This window comes from Hyperolius riggenbachi, chromosome 12 (assembly GCF_040937935.1).
Source record: "Hyperolius riggenbachi isolate aHypRig1 chromosome 12, aHypRig1.pri, whole genome shotgun sequence".
Taxonomy (NCBI): domain Eukaryota; kingdom Metazoa; phylum Chordata; class Amphibia; order Anura; family Hyperoliidae; genus Hyperolius; species Hyperolius riggenbachi.
In genome coordinates, this window is record NC_090657.1 from 21,518,653 (window position 1) to 21,535,193 (window position 16,541).

Below are 16,541 nucleotides of genomic sequence, written 5' to 3' on the forward strand. Positions count from 1 at the left end.
TCCGATGTGTTCTGTCCCAAGGCAGCAGACAAGTTGCCCCCACATCGCCCTTTCGATTGTCCCATTGACCTCCGTTCAGGATGTGTACCTCCCCGGGGTCATTTGTACAACCTGTCGGGACCCGAAAAAGTAGCCATGCAGGATTATATACGTGAAAACTTGGCCAAAGGTTTCATTCGGCCGTCTCGGTCACCTGCTGGAGCTGGTTTCTTTTTTGTTAAAAAGAAAGACGGAGGCCTGCGACCCTGCATTGATTATCGCGGCCTTAACAAAATTACAGTCAAGAACCGCTATCCCCTGCCACTGATAGACGATTTGTTCACACAAATTACAGACGCTAAAATCTTCTCTAAACTAGATTTGCGGGGCGCGTATAACTTGATACGCATAAGAAAGGGCGATGAGTGGAAGACGGCCTTTAATACACCAGACGGGCATTACGAGTACCTGGTGATGCCCTTTGGGCTCTGTAATGCCCCGGCCGTCTTCCAGGAACTCATTAACGAGGTATTTAGAGAGGTGTTGGGGAAATTTGTTTTAGTCTATCTTGATGATATTCTTATCTTCTCCAACAACCTCTCTGAACATAGAGACCATGTGAGGTTTGTTTTGAATCTGTTAAGGCAGAACTCCTTATATGCAAAACTTGAAAAATGTATCTTTGAAGTAACGTCCGTCGCCTTCTTGGGGTATATAATTTCCACCACAGGCCTGTCAATGGATCCTGCCAAGGTTTCGGCTGTGCTGGAGTGGCCACAGCCGGTGGGGTTGAAATCTCTGCAGCGCTTTCTTGGCTTTGCCAATTACTATAGACGGTTTATAAAGGGGTACTCCACAGTCATTTCTCCCCTTACAAGTCTCACCAAGAAAGGGGCAGATACAACTCACTGGTCTCCTGAGGCTTTACATGCTTTTTCCACTCTGAAGGGCCTATTCTGTTCAGCACCCATCCTCAGACATGTGGATACGTCCTTCCCGTTCATTGTGGAGGTGGATGCTTCAGAGGTAGGAGTGGGGGCTGTGCTGTCTCAGCGATCAGGCTTGCAGGGTAGAATGCACCCTTGCGCTTATTTCTCTCGCAGGTTTTCCCCTGCAGAGAAGAATTATGATATTGGTAATAGGGAGCTCCTGGCCATCAAATTAGCTTTCGAGGAATGGCGACATTGGTTAGAAGGAGCTGAGCATACCATTACGGTTTACACCGATCATAAGAACTTAGAATACATCGAGGGGGCTAAGAGGTTGAGCCCTCGTCAGGCTCGATGGTCGCTATTTTTCTCCAGGTTCACCTTCATCATTACATATACCCCGGGGAGCAAGAATGTTAAGGCAGATGCCTTGTCCAGATGCTTTGAGGCAGAGACAGCACAGCCCTCCGTTCCTGAGACCATTATTCCTCAGAGATTGATACTGGCAGCCACTGGTACTTGGGAGGATTGGAGGGAGACGCTGAGTCCCTTTCAGCAGGACATCCCGGAAGGGAAGCCCGCAGGGGTTCTGTTCGTTCCTCTGCCGTTTCGCCTTCAGGTTCTGGAGATGTTCCACGCACATAAGAATGCAGGGCATCCGGGGGCATCCAGAACACAAGATTTAGTAGCCAGATGCGCCTGGTGGCCTTCTCTGGCGGCGGATTGCAAGGAATATGTGAAGGAGTGTGTGACATGTGCCAAGAGTAAACCCTCCCGGCTGGCACCTGTCGGTACCTTGCAGTCATTGCACACCCCCGACTGAACCGTGGACCCACCTGTCCATGGATTTTGTAGGCGAACTTCCCAGGTCTGAGGGAATGGCGGTCATTTGGGTCGTGGTCGACCGGTTTAGCAAAATGGCCCATTTTGTACCTTTGAAAGGACTCCCCTCCGCTCAAGAACTGGCCGAGTTGTTCATTACGCATGTTTTTCGTTTGCACGGTATTCCCGAAAACATAGTTTCAGACAGGGGAGTTCAATTCGTCTCACGTTTTTGGAAAGCTTTTTGCCAGCTCATGGACATAAAACTGTCTTTCTCGTCTGGATATCACCCTCAGACCAACGGCCAGACTGAGAGAATAAATCAATCGTTAGAGCAGTTCTTAAGGTGTTATGTAGCTGAAGCACAGGACGATTGGGTCAGATTTCTGCCGTTTGCAGAATTTGCCCAAAATAATTTAAAAAACTCGTCCTCCGGTTTTTCGCCTTTTCAAGTAGTGACGGGAAGATCACCCAAATTTTCCCCATTGCCTATAGCCTCCACTCCATTTCCAGCCCTGGAGGTCTGGCAAAGGTCATTCAAGGACCTGTGGGGGACAGTAAGAAATAACCTGGAGAAGGCCTTCTTGAGTCAGAAGGGTCAAGCCGACAAGAGACGGTCGGTGGAGTGGAGATTCCAACCAGGAGACCCGGTTTGGGTATCCACACGTCACTTGGCCCTAAAACAACCTTCTAATAAGCTTGGTCCCAGGTTTGTGGGTCCATTTCCGATAACCAAAAAGATCAACAATGTTACTTATACTGTCGAACCTCCCACTAGCATGCGGGGGGTAAGGTCTTTTCATGTTTCCCTTCTTAAGCCAGCGGTCCAGGTGGGTCCCACTCCTCCCCCTCCTGTCTTGGTGGATGCCCAACCTGAATACGAGGTGGAAAAGATAATTGATTCACGTACTGTACAGAATTCGGTGCAATATCTCGTACATTGGAAGGGGTACGGCATTGAGGAGAGGCAATGGGTGCCTGGGAACCGCATGCATGCGGACGAGTTGGTGAGAGAGTTTCATGCGACACATCCAGGGAAACCTGGAAGGAGCTGTCCGGAGTCCACTCCTCGGGGGGGGGGGGTACTGTGAGAAAGCGCGGAGGAGCCGCCGCCATGAGCCGGCGGCGGGCGGCTCCTTCCGCACTCAGCCTTGTCTCGCACGGAGAGGCAGCCGCCTCCTCGCATCATGAGGCGGCTGCCTCCGTGCATGAGGCCGCAGAACGCGGCGAAACCGCCGCGTTGGGTGCGGCGAGTAGCCCGCAGGTCCCCGCTGCGGAGTCACCGCTGAGCGGGGCTGCGCTGGCTGGGACTCGTAGTCCCTCTAGTTTTAGAGTGACGCGCGCGCGCGCACTCAGGCAGGGGATATATGGCAGCAAGGAAGGGGTCAGCTGACCAGGCTGGTCAGCTGATCCTGGCTCCACACCTCATTGGTCCAGCACTTAGGGAGGTGCTGGAGAGAGGAGATGTATATATACTGCTAGCTGTTCATTTGTTCCTTGTCTGGCGTTGCGTTCACATACGTGGGAGCACCCAGATCCGTTAGTCAGATCCGTTAGTGTGCCGGGACCAGCTGGAGCTGTAATCCTACACTAAGCTAGATTTGTTGATAGCTTAAAGTACTAGTTTGATTGTGATTATTTGTTATGACCTTTGCCTGCCTCGACTATCCTTCTGAACCTTGACCTTGTACCTCGTTATCTCTGATACTCCGTTGCTGAACCCAGCCTGTACCTTGACTCCGCCTCTGCCTCCTGATTTTGTACTCCGATATTTCTGATACCCCTGTTGCCGAACCCTGCCTGTACCTTGACTCCGCCTCTGCCTCCTGATTTTGTACTTTATCTGTCTGTGTGTGTACGACCTGGCTTGTCCGACCTCGAGAACCGACCTCACCATTGGAGGAGGTTCCTCGTTTTGTTAGTAACCCTTCCGCCTGAGGGTGACTTTCAGAAGATACTTCCTGCTAGCAGTCTGACTCCTCCCGTCTTGGAGAGCTCAGGGTTGCGGAAGTAATCTGTACAGTACGTCTTACTGTACTGAGGCCTAGTCCTCTAAGTGTTACTGTTACACCTAAACACTAAACTCTACTCCGGTGAACAGAGGTTAGCTAGTATATTGGATTATCGGTGATACTGCAGATCACATATAATCTAGTATACGTCTGTATTCCCCGTGACGCTGCAGGTCACCGGTAATCAGACCTCTCTGCGCCCACCGATCGTTACATAAATGTGCTGAAAGATTATTTTTAGTAATTAGGTGATACATTAGTCATTTATGAGAAGTTTTGTGAATAGGGCCCAGTGTGCAGAATTATGATGATGGATGTCAGGTGTTTTTCTGCACACTCCATGACCCTGAATTAAAATGTTATTATCACTAAGAAGGATGTTTTTAGTGTTAGATCCTATAGAGGCAGAACCTCAATAGAGGACAACAGAGGATTTGCAATATTAATGAGAAGTCTTGTGACAGGAGATACAGTACATAGACAGAGCAACAGTGTATAGCACAAGCCCAGTATGGTCTGGGCCTGCGCAGTACACTCCTGGTGACATCAGCGGGAGTGAGGACACAGCAACGCAGGCGCAGTGGTTTTCTGACTTTAAAGTCTGAAATTCCAGAAGTGAGCCAGAGGCGGGGCTGGAGCATTGGGGAGTGGCTGCGCGGGCACAGGATGTCATCGGGGGACCATTAGAAGCCCCGGGTAACTTCAACTCATTTTCCCCCGACCCCCCTACAGTATCCCTTTAAAGGGAACCTAAACTGAGAAGGACATTTATTTCTCCTTTTAAAATAATACCAGTTGCCTGTCTCCCCTGCTGATCCTGTGTCTCTAATACTTTCAGCCACAACCCCTCAACAAGCATGCAGATCAGGTGCTCTGACTGAAGTCAGACTGGATTAGCTGCATGCTTGTTTCAGGTGTGTGATTCAGCCACAATTGCAGCCAAAGAGATCAGCAGGACTGCCAGGCAACTGGTATTGTTTAAAAGGAAACGTCCATATCCCTCTAAGTTTAGGTTCTCTTTAACTTGCCACAGATGAGTTGGCGTTTCCACTTAGTTCATCCTTTTTGTCACTCTTCCATGCAGAAAGAATCCAGGTTCCATATCATTAAACATTCCTGCTGAATGTTTATGTTCCTCTCAGAGGAGGCATAAAAAGCAAAGTCTTCTACCTTGCTTATAAACACATACATTGCAATCCACATTTGAGTCTGCTAGAAGTAATAAAGCTTAGAGCAAATCAGGACTGGCCATTTAGTGACCTAAAGCTAAAACAAAACTTTATAAATTATAATGTTCAATACCATGAAACCAGTGCAAATCCCAAAACTGTACTGCAGAATTTGGGTTCAGCACAGGGGGACTGGTAAAACTGTGTCCTTAAATTAAAACTAGAGATGGGATGAATCCCAAATTTCCTTGAATCTGAATCTAAAAAGATTCTCTATTTTCTCAAATCCTTTGAATCTACAATCTAACAAATCTTCAAAGTCTAACTGCTATTCTTACGGATCGCACAATTATTATGTACAGGATTTGTTAGATTCGAGATTCAAAGGAATCGAGAAACTTTTTGGATTCGGATTTGAGGTAAAACTTCCTAAAGCTGTGTACTTAATATTTAGGAGTTCTAGTTTCTGGTTGAAACCCGCACCCTCAAGCAGATTAAATGTGTTTACTCTCATACCTATATCCTATACAATAAAACACAAGTGTCACTGTGTTTGTCCCTGTATCAGTGCTTTGCGCTACTGCGCATGTCAAGCACTGACAGCCGTTGGGACAGGACGCAGGGCGGGCCTGCCGGCCAAGCGGGCGGACATGTGCACACGCGCACAAGCGCACTGATTGGCGGCGTGAAGAGACCTAGAGCCTGTGTTTAAACAGGCTTAGGTCAACTAGTCATATTATAATTGCAAAATATGGAACAACAAATGTTCATAGAAGTGAGTGGACCCAAACCTTTCTGTGACTTTCTGGATAAATGAAACCCTACCTGTGTTTTGCAAATCCCTGGACTAAAAGCTGAAAGGTGCTTCTACTTGTGTCATCTTGTTTCTCAGGGCCTGAGCCCATTGACGCAGTTGTATCCGCTTCTGTCCGCTTTTCAGCATCTCTAACATTGATGTGTAACTGAAAAGCGGACACAAACGGACAGAAGCGCATAGATGGAAACAAGGCCTCAGTGGGCTCAGGCCTGACTACTGTGAGTTGCCTTCCCGGGAACCAAAGAAACACTAACAACCTTGACTTGTCACAGTAACATTGTAAGCTTGCAAGGGTAGAGCTCTCCCACCCTTTTGTGTCTTGGAGTTTGTCATTTATTTTGTATCTTGCGATTTTTTTTTTTTACATTTTATTAAATCGTGTTACATTTTTCACTGTAATTACCAATTCTGTATTTTGTACGCCAAAAGCACACACACACACACACACACACACACACACACACACACACACACACACACACACACAGACACACACACACACACACACACACACACACACACACACACACACACACACACACACACACACACACACACACACACACACACACACACACACACACACACACACACACACAGACACACACACACACACACACACACACACACACACACACACACACACACACACACACACACACACACAGACACACACACACACACACACACACACACACACACACACACACACACACCAGACACACACACACACACACACACACACACCAGACACACACACACACACACACACACACACCAGACACACACACACACACACACACACAGACACACACACACACACACACACACACACACACACACACACACACACACACACACAGACACACACACACACACACACACACACACAGACACACACACACACAGACACACACACACACACACTATTGGGTAGCCAGCGAGTAACCCCAGGTAGTCCTTCAGTAGAGGTAGCCAGAGGTGCCTGCCAATATTAGAGCTCCTGATATAGGTGGGCAGAAGTAGCCCCCGCCCCCAGTATAGGTAACCTGTCAGTATGAGTTAGCATCACCAAGTATAGGTAGCCAGAGGGGCCCCATGTATTAGGTAGCACCCCCAGGAAGCCAAATTTGACTCCAGTATAACTAGACATGCCTTCCAGCATTAGGGAGTCCCTGGTAGCCCCTAGTATAGCTAGCCAGAGGTGCCTCCCACTATAGCTAGATGTTCCCTCCAGTATTAGGTGGTCTCAGTTGGCCCCCAGTATAGGTAGATAGAGGTGCATCCCAGTGTAAGTTACCCCCCCCCCCCCACCCAGTAGTTTGTTTCCAGAGGGACCCCCAGTATTATCTAGCCCCAGTATAGATAGCTAGAGGGGGCCCCAGTATAAAATCCCCAAGTACAGTTGTTTTCAAAATTGTTCAACCCCCAACTTTTTAAAAACCAAATGCAACTAAAATTATATCAAGTGTTTTTGTATTACAGTATTAAATGTTTTTTTGTGTGATTTCTTCATTGAGGCAGGGGTCACACTTACTGGCTTTCGTACGCGTTTTCTGCACAGAAAAACTGACTTCAACTGAGAACTCATGTTAATCAATGAGCTAGGTCACACTTTAGGCAGGGAACACACTTGTCTTTCAGTTTTCCGCGCGCTTTTTCCTGCATACTTTTTCTGCACACCAAGTGTGTCTCTATGCAGGAAAACGCGCACATTTTTTCATAGCAGCTGATGCAATTGATACAAAAAACTGACAAAATGTGCAGAGTCATGATGCAGAATGTCAGTTTTTTTTCTGCGCGCGAACAAAATATTAAGTGTGTACTAGCCCATTGATTAACATGAGTTCTCAGTTTTTATGTGCAGAAAACGCGTACGAAAACAGTCAAGTGTGTTCCCTGCCTTAATGCAGATTTCGCATGCAGAAAAAAAACTGACATCTTGCGCAATTTGTCAGTTTTCTCTATAAATTACATTAGCTGTTGTACGGTAGAGGTCACATTTGTCTTTTAGTTTTCTGAAAAGTGTAGAAACTGAAAGACAAGTGTGACCCCTGCCTGACACAATTATTCAACCCCTTAAAGACTACCACTCTTAAGAACAGAGCTTCATTCAAGTGTTTTTCGATCAGGTATTGAAAACACCTGTGGATGTTAACGATCAGCAATCAAGCATAATAAGCACCAATTAGGCAGATTTAAAATGACTGTGATACTCAGCTCCTTCTAGACATTTACTGGTGTGTTTACAAACATGGTAAAGTCAAGACAATGGTCCAGGAAGACAAGAGAAGAGGTGATTTCTCTTCACAGGAAGGGCAATGGCTAGAAGATTGCAAAGATGTTAAACATACCAAGAGACACCATAGGAAGCCTCATTCGCAAATTCAAGGCAAAGGGCGCTGTTGAAACGCTACCTGGTCGTGGTAGAAAGAAGATGCTGAATTCGACTGTTGTGCGCTATCTGAAGCGCAAAGTGGAGTGTGACTGCTGAGGAACTGAAAAAAGATTTGTCAGATGCGGGTACTGAAGTTTCAGCTCAGACAATAAGGCGCACACTGTGTAATGAAGACCTCCATGCCAGAACTGCCAGGCGCACCCCCTTGCTGTCTCCAAAAAATAAGAAGAGTCGACTGCAGTATGCCAAAAGTCATGTGAACAAACCACAAAAGTTTTGGGATAGTGTTCTGTGGACTAATGAAACAAAATTAGAACTGTTTGGGCCTATGGATTAATGCTATGTTTGGAGGAGGAAGAACAATGTCTATAAAGAGAAGAACACCTTACCTACTGTGAAGCATGGCGGTGGGGGGGGGGGTCAATCATGCTTTGGGGCTGTTTTGTTTCTGCAGGTACAGGGAGGCTACAGCGTGTGCAAGGTACCATGAATTCTCTTCAGTACCAGGAGATATTGGATGAAAATGTGATGCAGTCCGTCACAAACCTGAGGCTTGGGAGAAGTTGGACCTTTCAACAGGACAATGATCCCAAGCATACCTCCAAGTCCACTAGAGCATGGTTGCAGATTAAAGGCTGGAACATTTTGGAGTGGCCATCGCAGTCACCAGACTTAAATCCGATTGAGAACCTCTGGTGGGACTTAAAGAAAGCAGTTGCAGCGTGCAAGCCTAAGAATGTGACTGAACTGGAGGCTTTTGCCCATGAAGATACTAAGATACCCGTAGATCGCTGCAAGACACTTGTGTCAAGCTATGCTTCACATTTAAAAGCTGTTATAACTGAAATGATCGAAATCAATGTCAAACTGGCCAAAACACTTAATTTCAGTGGGGGTTGAATCATTTTGAACACAACTGTATATGTGACCCCCAGTATTAGTGGCTATAGATAGTCCCCTAGCACTAACAGATTGCATATAGACAAATCTTATTTTTATTCATTTTTAACCAATTCTAAGCACATTTTTGCACTATTTTATACACGGTCTGATTGAGTGTATGGGTGTATGCATGAGGGTGTTATTCTGTTGCAATATTTTATAGAGCATGTGTGCATAACCATTGCATTTCATTAGCATTTATTTTTGCTTTACTTAAATTTCCTTATTCATTTTATTGATCTTGTTCTACATTTTAATTTTGCACTAAATCAATTGTGTATTTATTGAATATTGATCTGAGGTGGTCTAATTTCACAGAGCGCTTGTTTGACAATTTTAGTTTATTTTCACAGTATTTTGGGAGAGAGAGCTAAGCTACTCTCAATCTCAAAGGAGCTGCCACTTTAAAGTAATCTCAGGCGCAACACTATCTAATTTTATTCCGATATAATGTCAGCATACCTATTTCATGTAGACCTTATTGAGAGTAATCCTTTATACCAGCGGTGGGCTGCATTACTCTCCTCTCCTTCCTCCTTCCCTCCCTGCAGAGTTGTGAGCGGTGCGGTAATTACAGGGTTAACTCATCTAATTGGCGCTTCCAGCACTGATCTCCATGGCCTACAATGGCGTCATGTGATACACGGTGAGCACATGCCATCGTGTCACGTGATGCCACTGTGGCCATGGAGATAAGGTGAGTTAACCCTGTAAATAAGTACTGCTCTGAACTCTGCAGGAAGTGAGGGAGGAGAGGGATCTGGCTTTCTAGTGGCAGGCCGGATTCGTAGTGCTTATGGCTGGATACAGCCCGCGGGCCGTAGTTTGCCCAGCGCTGCTTTATACTCCTACCTTCATTTAGCCTTGTGTAATTTCATTAAACTGACATATTGCTTTTTTCTTTTTCTTTTATTCCATATTTAAACCAGGTTTCTGTTTTTCTTATCATAGATTACAAAGCTACACCTCTGCAGCAGTGGACAGAGGACCACGTCCGAGAATGGCTGCGCTCCATATGTATAAAGAATGAATATATTGATAAGTTATATGAAGAGGAAGTAACTGGACCAGCTCTTAAAGAAATCAGTGATGACTTCCTCAGGACCTTTGGTATGAAACAAGGACAGATACAATTGTTGATAAAAAAGAGAAACGAGTTATTGAGAGAGCGGACTTCATTCCCAGATGTTGCTGATCCTAAAACTGTATCCTCAAGCTCACCACCTCTGAGTGTTCAAAGCAGAGAAGATGATCCAGCTGGGGAAACACCACAAGATTCAAGCAAAGTTCAAACTAGAGCTGATAGTGACTCAGAACCGCTTCAAACCTGTGTCCAGGAAGAATCACCGATGTCCCCTGCTAATGCTGAACTTACAAAATCTCTAGGAAAGTTATCCCTGGAGGACCAGAAAATACAACCAGATGCGAATTCAGCAAAAGCCTGTAAATTGGATCAAAACAAGCAGTCAGAACCAAAATCCACAGCTACATTCCGTCCATTTGACAAAGAGGTTGGAGAATTCAGATATGTGAAAGGCCATGTTCTTCCACCGGAAACAGGAGTGGAGGATTTAATTACACCTTGCCATGAATATAAATCACTTGTTATTGCATCAAAGCTGGATCGAGTAAGGTTGCAAACCAAATTTGCCTATGAGGTTATCAGATTTGCTTGTGCCTGCATGAATATGCGTTCCAATGGAACAATCCATTTTGGTGTGATGGACAGTAAAGAAGACAAGTCCTACAAACACGGAGAAATAATTGGCATTCTAGTAAATGACCCAGATTGGTACATTGATGCTTTGGATTGTATAGAGAAATGTTTTCCAAAAGTAACAAGCGATGCAGCAAGGCTTTGCATTCGCTCCCCAAAAGTGATTGAGGTCATTCAAGGTAGAGATTCTGAAGAACAAAAGTTTATAGTTGAAGTAGACATCGTGCCTCAATCCAACATTGTAAAAGGAAAAGTGTTTGAGGCTACTTTACCAAAGTTTAATGAGAAGACAAATAAAGTCATTCAGGAAAAGAAAGCAATGTATCGGAGAATTGGTGCCAAGTCTGAACCTGTGTCAGATGAAGATAAAGTTGAATTTATTCAAAGGCTCAAAGATTTGGATAAAATGAGAGCAAAAGCAGAATCAAATGTCAGCTCTAATACAACAGTAACAGAAGACTTGGGGAGAAAGCTATCAGTTCTGATGACTGATGATAAGAAGTACATAAATGACTCCTTGCGATATGTTCTTGTGACCAATGAATGCAATGAAAATCACTTACGTCACATTACATTTTTAACACGCTTGAATATTTTGTGTGTTTTTGACTTCGATCCAAATTCTGACATGACTGGATTATGTGCTAAATATAAAGAACACCATGCCATAAATATACATTCCTTAAACAGTTATAAAAATGAAGGCAAGATGAGTGCGAGTGAACTTTCAAAAAATCTCTCACTGTTTAATCAGACAAGCTGGATATTTTGCAATGGGCGTAACAGTTATCGAGGTGAAGACAAACCATGTGATGAAAGCACATGGGTTAAAACTAAGAGAAAACCTTTAAAAAAAGCAGTTTCTTTCATATGCGATGAAGTTCTTCCAAAGGGATATTTTATTGTTGTCTTCTTATTGTTATCTCCTGTGGAAAAACCCATAGTAGACACATTCCATGAGTTCTTCACAGATTTAAATGGCATGGACTATATATTGTGCATTGCTGAAAACCAAGACCATTACAAGAAATGGGCCAGCCAGGCTCAAGCCTCTTGTAGCATGGAGATCCTAGACCAGAGAAGTATTGTGGGGATGCAGCTGAGCCATGTTGATGCAACAGTCCAAAACCTTCTACCGTCATCATCATCTTCTAGGCAATTAAGCGTTTCCACAAAGGGAGTATGTGTCCTTGCCACACCAGATGAAGAGAAAATGCATTCACTTGATGTGTTATGTGAAAACGAATGTGACAATACAGGTCTGGAGGACCTAGGAAAAAATGAAATAGAAGAAATTGAGACTACCTTCTATCGGGGAGGAAAAGTAATCTGGAAGCACTTTTGGCTTGCTGAGAAAAATATATGTGACAGTTTCATTGAAAGAGAAGCTTGTGAAGAAGTTCAGAATATTTTAAATAAGATTATATATGAAAACCTGATAAGACTACCTGTTGCTAGAATAAAAATTGTTCATCAACCAGGAAGTGGTGGCAGCACTGTTGCCCGACAGATTCTGTGGAAGAAAAGAAAAGAATTAAGATGTGCTGTTGTGAAAACATCTTTTCCGGTAGCAAGAGTATGTGACCATGCTGTAAATTTCAGACAGTATGATGAAAAGGACTTAAACCAGTGCCTTCCTGTCCTTTTGCTCATAGAAGACTGTAATGATGAGTACATTGATGACCTGAGGGATGAATTATCTAAAGCAATGGTGTCTAGGAAAATTGCATCTTTGAAACCATGTTTCATTCTTTTTAGCTGTAAAAGATCAAATGCCCCTGAAAATCTCTCTCGGTTCTCAACTCGTGAAACAGTTACAATAACTCACAAACTTAATGCAGAAGAAAAGACAAAATTCACAAAAAGAGCAGAAAAGCTGAAGAAGCAGTTCTCACCAGAGTCCATAATCACATTCATTTTAATGAGCCAAGAATTTGTTGAACAATATGTGACAAACTTTGTGCATAACGTCATGCATAATGTTGACCACTCCTCAAATATAACAAGACTCATGCGTTATGTTGCTTTGTTAAATTGCTACGTCCAGAATTCCTACATTTCCATGTCACACTGTGAGGCTTTCCTGGGCCTTGAGCCACAAACAGCAGAACTAACCATTCAAAGACCATACAGCTTTAACTGTTTCAGTGAACATGAACAAGCAAGACTGATTTTTATTGAAAGAGTAGATCCTGTGACATTGATTAACTGTATAAATATCATACATCAACGTGTTGCACAGGAAGTTTTAAAACAGCTCCCTGCATATCCACAAAGCCAAATAGCTATGGATCTTCTTCGTGAAGATGTTTTGTTCCAACACAGATTCGGCAGAGATGAATTTCTTGGGTTTGTTAGGGACTTGCTTTTCCGGAGACATAAGATAAGTAGGGGGGACAGTGTTGACTCCTATATGTCTCCTCTGATTGAACATGTTTGTGACACTGAAAAAAAACAAGAGAAAGCAGTCAGTCTTTTGAAAGCTGCCTATGAACGGCTTGACAAAGATCCTTTTCTGGCCCAGCAGCTTTGTAGACTGCATTATAAATGTGGAGAGTTTGAAGAAGCCAAATATTGGATCGAAACTGCCAAATCACAATTGCCCAGCAGATCATGCATTCTGGACACAGAAGGCCGGTTATATAAAAAGTGGTTTACTGTTCTGTTAGAAAAAAAAAATAATGTTGTACCTTTAGATGAAATGGATGAATTCATTGAATATGCAACAAAAGCTATGCAGTGTTTTAGAGCAGCACAAAAAGCTGCAAAATCAGAAGTGGAGACAATGAACAATTCTGGTTATTTCGGAGAAGTTGAAATTGGCTGCCGTTTATTACAGCTCTTGGCAACACTTGATATCTTTCCTAAAAACAAAAATGGTGAAGGCTACGAACTCTTACAATATCTCTTAACAAACTATATTCCAGAAAGCATCAAGAAACCATGGTCCAAGTTTCACAATCATATCAAAGGTTTGCACAGAAACATTTACAACGCTCTGGACTGGATTTCTGAAGAACTGAGTTATTTTCAAACAGATAAAACGGATGAAGGAGAAAAGTCTTCTGAAGTGGAAGAACATATTAAGAGCCCTCGCAAGTGGCTGTTGCGAAAAATAGAAGTATTTGCAAAGTTTTTTACTTCAGAACTAGTATCAACTTGCAATCCAAGTACTGATGTGACTAACACCAAAGATTCAATCAACAAACTGGTTGAAAAAATGAGAATTTATAAATTAGGAGGAGGAAGTACGACAGCAATTCTTTTCGTGCTGTCTGATTATAAAGAGGACAGAGCAAGAGTTAAACTTTTAGCTATTGTAGAGCTTTACAAAAAATGTGCAGAGCACGAGGTACTTGATGATATAGACCTAATAAACTATATCATGAGCAACATAGCTTTGGGTTGTGTAGCACCAGGTTCTTCAAATCTAGTCTCTTTTCAAGAATTAAGAGAACTTAGCAAGCGATATCAAACACAGAGAAAGTCTTTTCCACCAAGTGCCTACTTACTGCTACTTCTTCTTTATTGGCCTGATGAGATTTTTGATAGACAGCCAGATGCTAAAAAAGACAATATCCTCAATTGTGCACTTGAGACTGCTCGTAGATTACATGAAATCAGGATAAAAAATATCCAGGTCCGAAAAAAAAGAAGCAATGTTCTCTTCTTCCTGGGACAAGGTCCTGGGCTTAAGAAATTTATGCATCGAAGTACAGTTGAAAAGCTCATGGAAGGACCTGTAAATGAGTGGAGACTGAAGTGGGACGATGGAGATATGGGAAAGTTAGTAAGTGTGCAACGGCTTCTTAAAACTGTTCCAGGATTTACTGAGAATGGAAGAATTTATGTAAGAGGACACTGCGAGAAGCAACGATTTGAAATAATTCCCATGAATAACTCATCAGTGCCTTATGGGAATGAAAATGTGACCTTTTACCTTGGATTTACGTATGCTGGACTTGTTGCATACAATATAAATGTGCAATAGAAAATCTTGAGAGAAAGCATGCATATCTTATGCATTGTCTTGTTCACTCTTCTTTTTTATTCCATCAGTAAATACATATTTTTCATAATTACTGTACTTGTTTTGAAATGTGGTCGTGTTCAAGATTATTTTTAGATTTGATAGACCTTCACTTAGTTGCCCTCTTCTACCTCGAGGCATCCTCAACTTTGACTTGATGTTGCCCTATCTTTTCAGTGTGACTATTGAACCTATTGAACAAGATACAGCATACATTTCAAACTCCAGCACATGGGCCAAATTTGGCTTGCAAATGTTTTCCCCCACATTGTATTATGTTTGGCCTACTCTAGACCACCAGGGAAGTTATTTTGAAGGCATAGATTACTAGGGAATCTATATGGGGAAAGGAAGGGGGAAAGCACGAGACAGCAGGGGACTGTATAGGGGAGGGAGGGCGGGGTCACTAGACACCAGGAAACCATTTAGGGAAGGGAGGAGGCATTAGACAGGAAGGAAAGGGGGAAAGCACTGTATGGGGTAAGAGGGGGGGCCACTAGACACCAGGGAGCTGTATAGGGGAAGGATGGGGGTCACCAGCAGTGATGCTCGGATACCCCTCAATCACGGATCCGCATGCGGGCGTTATTATTGGATCCGTATCAACCCGTGATCGCATCCCGGATTTTTTTCCGCAACCGGCTCCACCCGTCTTTCCCCGTGTTCAGCATGATAAAAATCCGCATTGACGTGTCGTGACTAGCCGTGACCAATAATTTTCCATGCGGATTGCCATGCCGCCATGCGTAGAAATGTACGTGGTAACAACTGAGGTTGCGCATGCGTATCAAGTAAGCCATGCGTACATAAAAATCCGCAGTCTTCAATGCGTACCGGCTATTCAGTACCCGTACTCTCTAACTGCGCATGCGTAACTTCAGCTCGTACACGTAAAAACGTACGTGTTCTTATGCGTGCACAGTAGCACAACAGCAGACACTAGCAGCACAGTACACTCACTGACAGTATAATCACTGCCTAGCTAATACAGTACAGTACAGAAACCTGTGTGCAGTGCCTGCCTGCACAGTAGGACAACAGCAGACACTAGCAGCACAGTACACTCTGAACTACACTCACTAACTGACAGTGTAATCACTAGCTAACTAAATAGAAGTAATATCAGCAATATGATTTCACTGTAATGAGCAAAAACGCTGTGTTTTTACACCAAAATGCCCTTTCTTGTGACAGAAATGGCCTGGAGATACTCTCTCAGACCACAGTCTCTTGCAAGGACTGAGTTTCTGAAAATGGCCGCTGGTTATATATAGGAGGGGAGGGCATAGCCTCCCCTCCTGTGATTGGTTGCTCTAGCCTGCGTCAGGGGCCTCTGACTGGCCCAGTGACATGTATTGGGAAAAATCCGCATCACGGCCGTGATTACGGGTCGTGACTCGTATTTTTGTATGTATGCCGTGATCCGGATTTGACGCGATGTCGTGATCCATGCGGATCACGGCCTTCGTGATGCGTAAAAATGGCCGTGAATCACGCGTACCCGTGATCACAACCATTCGTGAGAGCACCACTTGTCACCAGACACCAGGAACCTGGATAGAGGAAGGAGGTGGTCACTAGACATCAGGGAGCTGTATAGGGGGAGGTCTGCAGCCACTAAACACCAGGGAACTGTATAGGGGAGGGAGGAGGCATTAGACACCAGGGAACTATATAGAGGAGGGAGGGGGCCTGTAGACATTGAGGTTGGCCTGCCACGTGGTCT

At 44.1% G+C, this 16,541-nt stretch overlaps 1 protein-coding gene across 2 annotated transcripts in view; it reads left to right on the plus strand.

The window, feature by feature from the left end:
• The window catches only part of LOC137541331 (sterile alpha motif domain-containing protein 9-like), a 67,587-nt gene extending 52,421 nt beyond the window's left edge, over window positions 1-15,166 (plus strand). For both annotated transcript variants that reach the window (XM_068262582.1, XM_068262581.1), the window contains exon 3: window positions 10,020-15,166. In XM_068262582.1, the coding sequence (XP_068118683.1) occupies window positions 10,020-14,776 (4,757 nt within the window). In that variant the 3' untranslated portion in view covers window positions 14,777-15,166. The remainder of the gene's footprint in view (window positions 1-10,019) is intronic.
• Window positions 15,167-16,541: the final 1,375 nt, after the last annotated feature.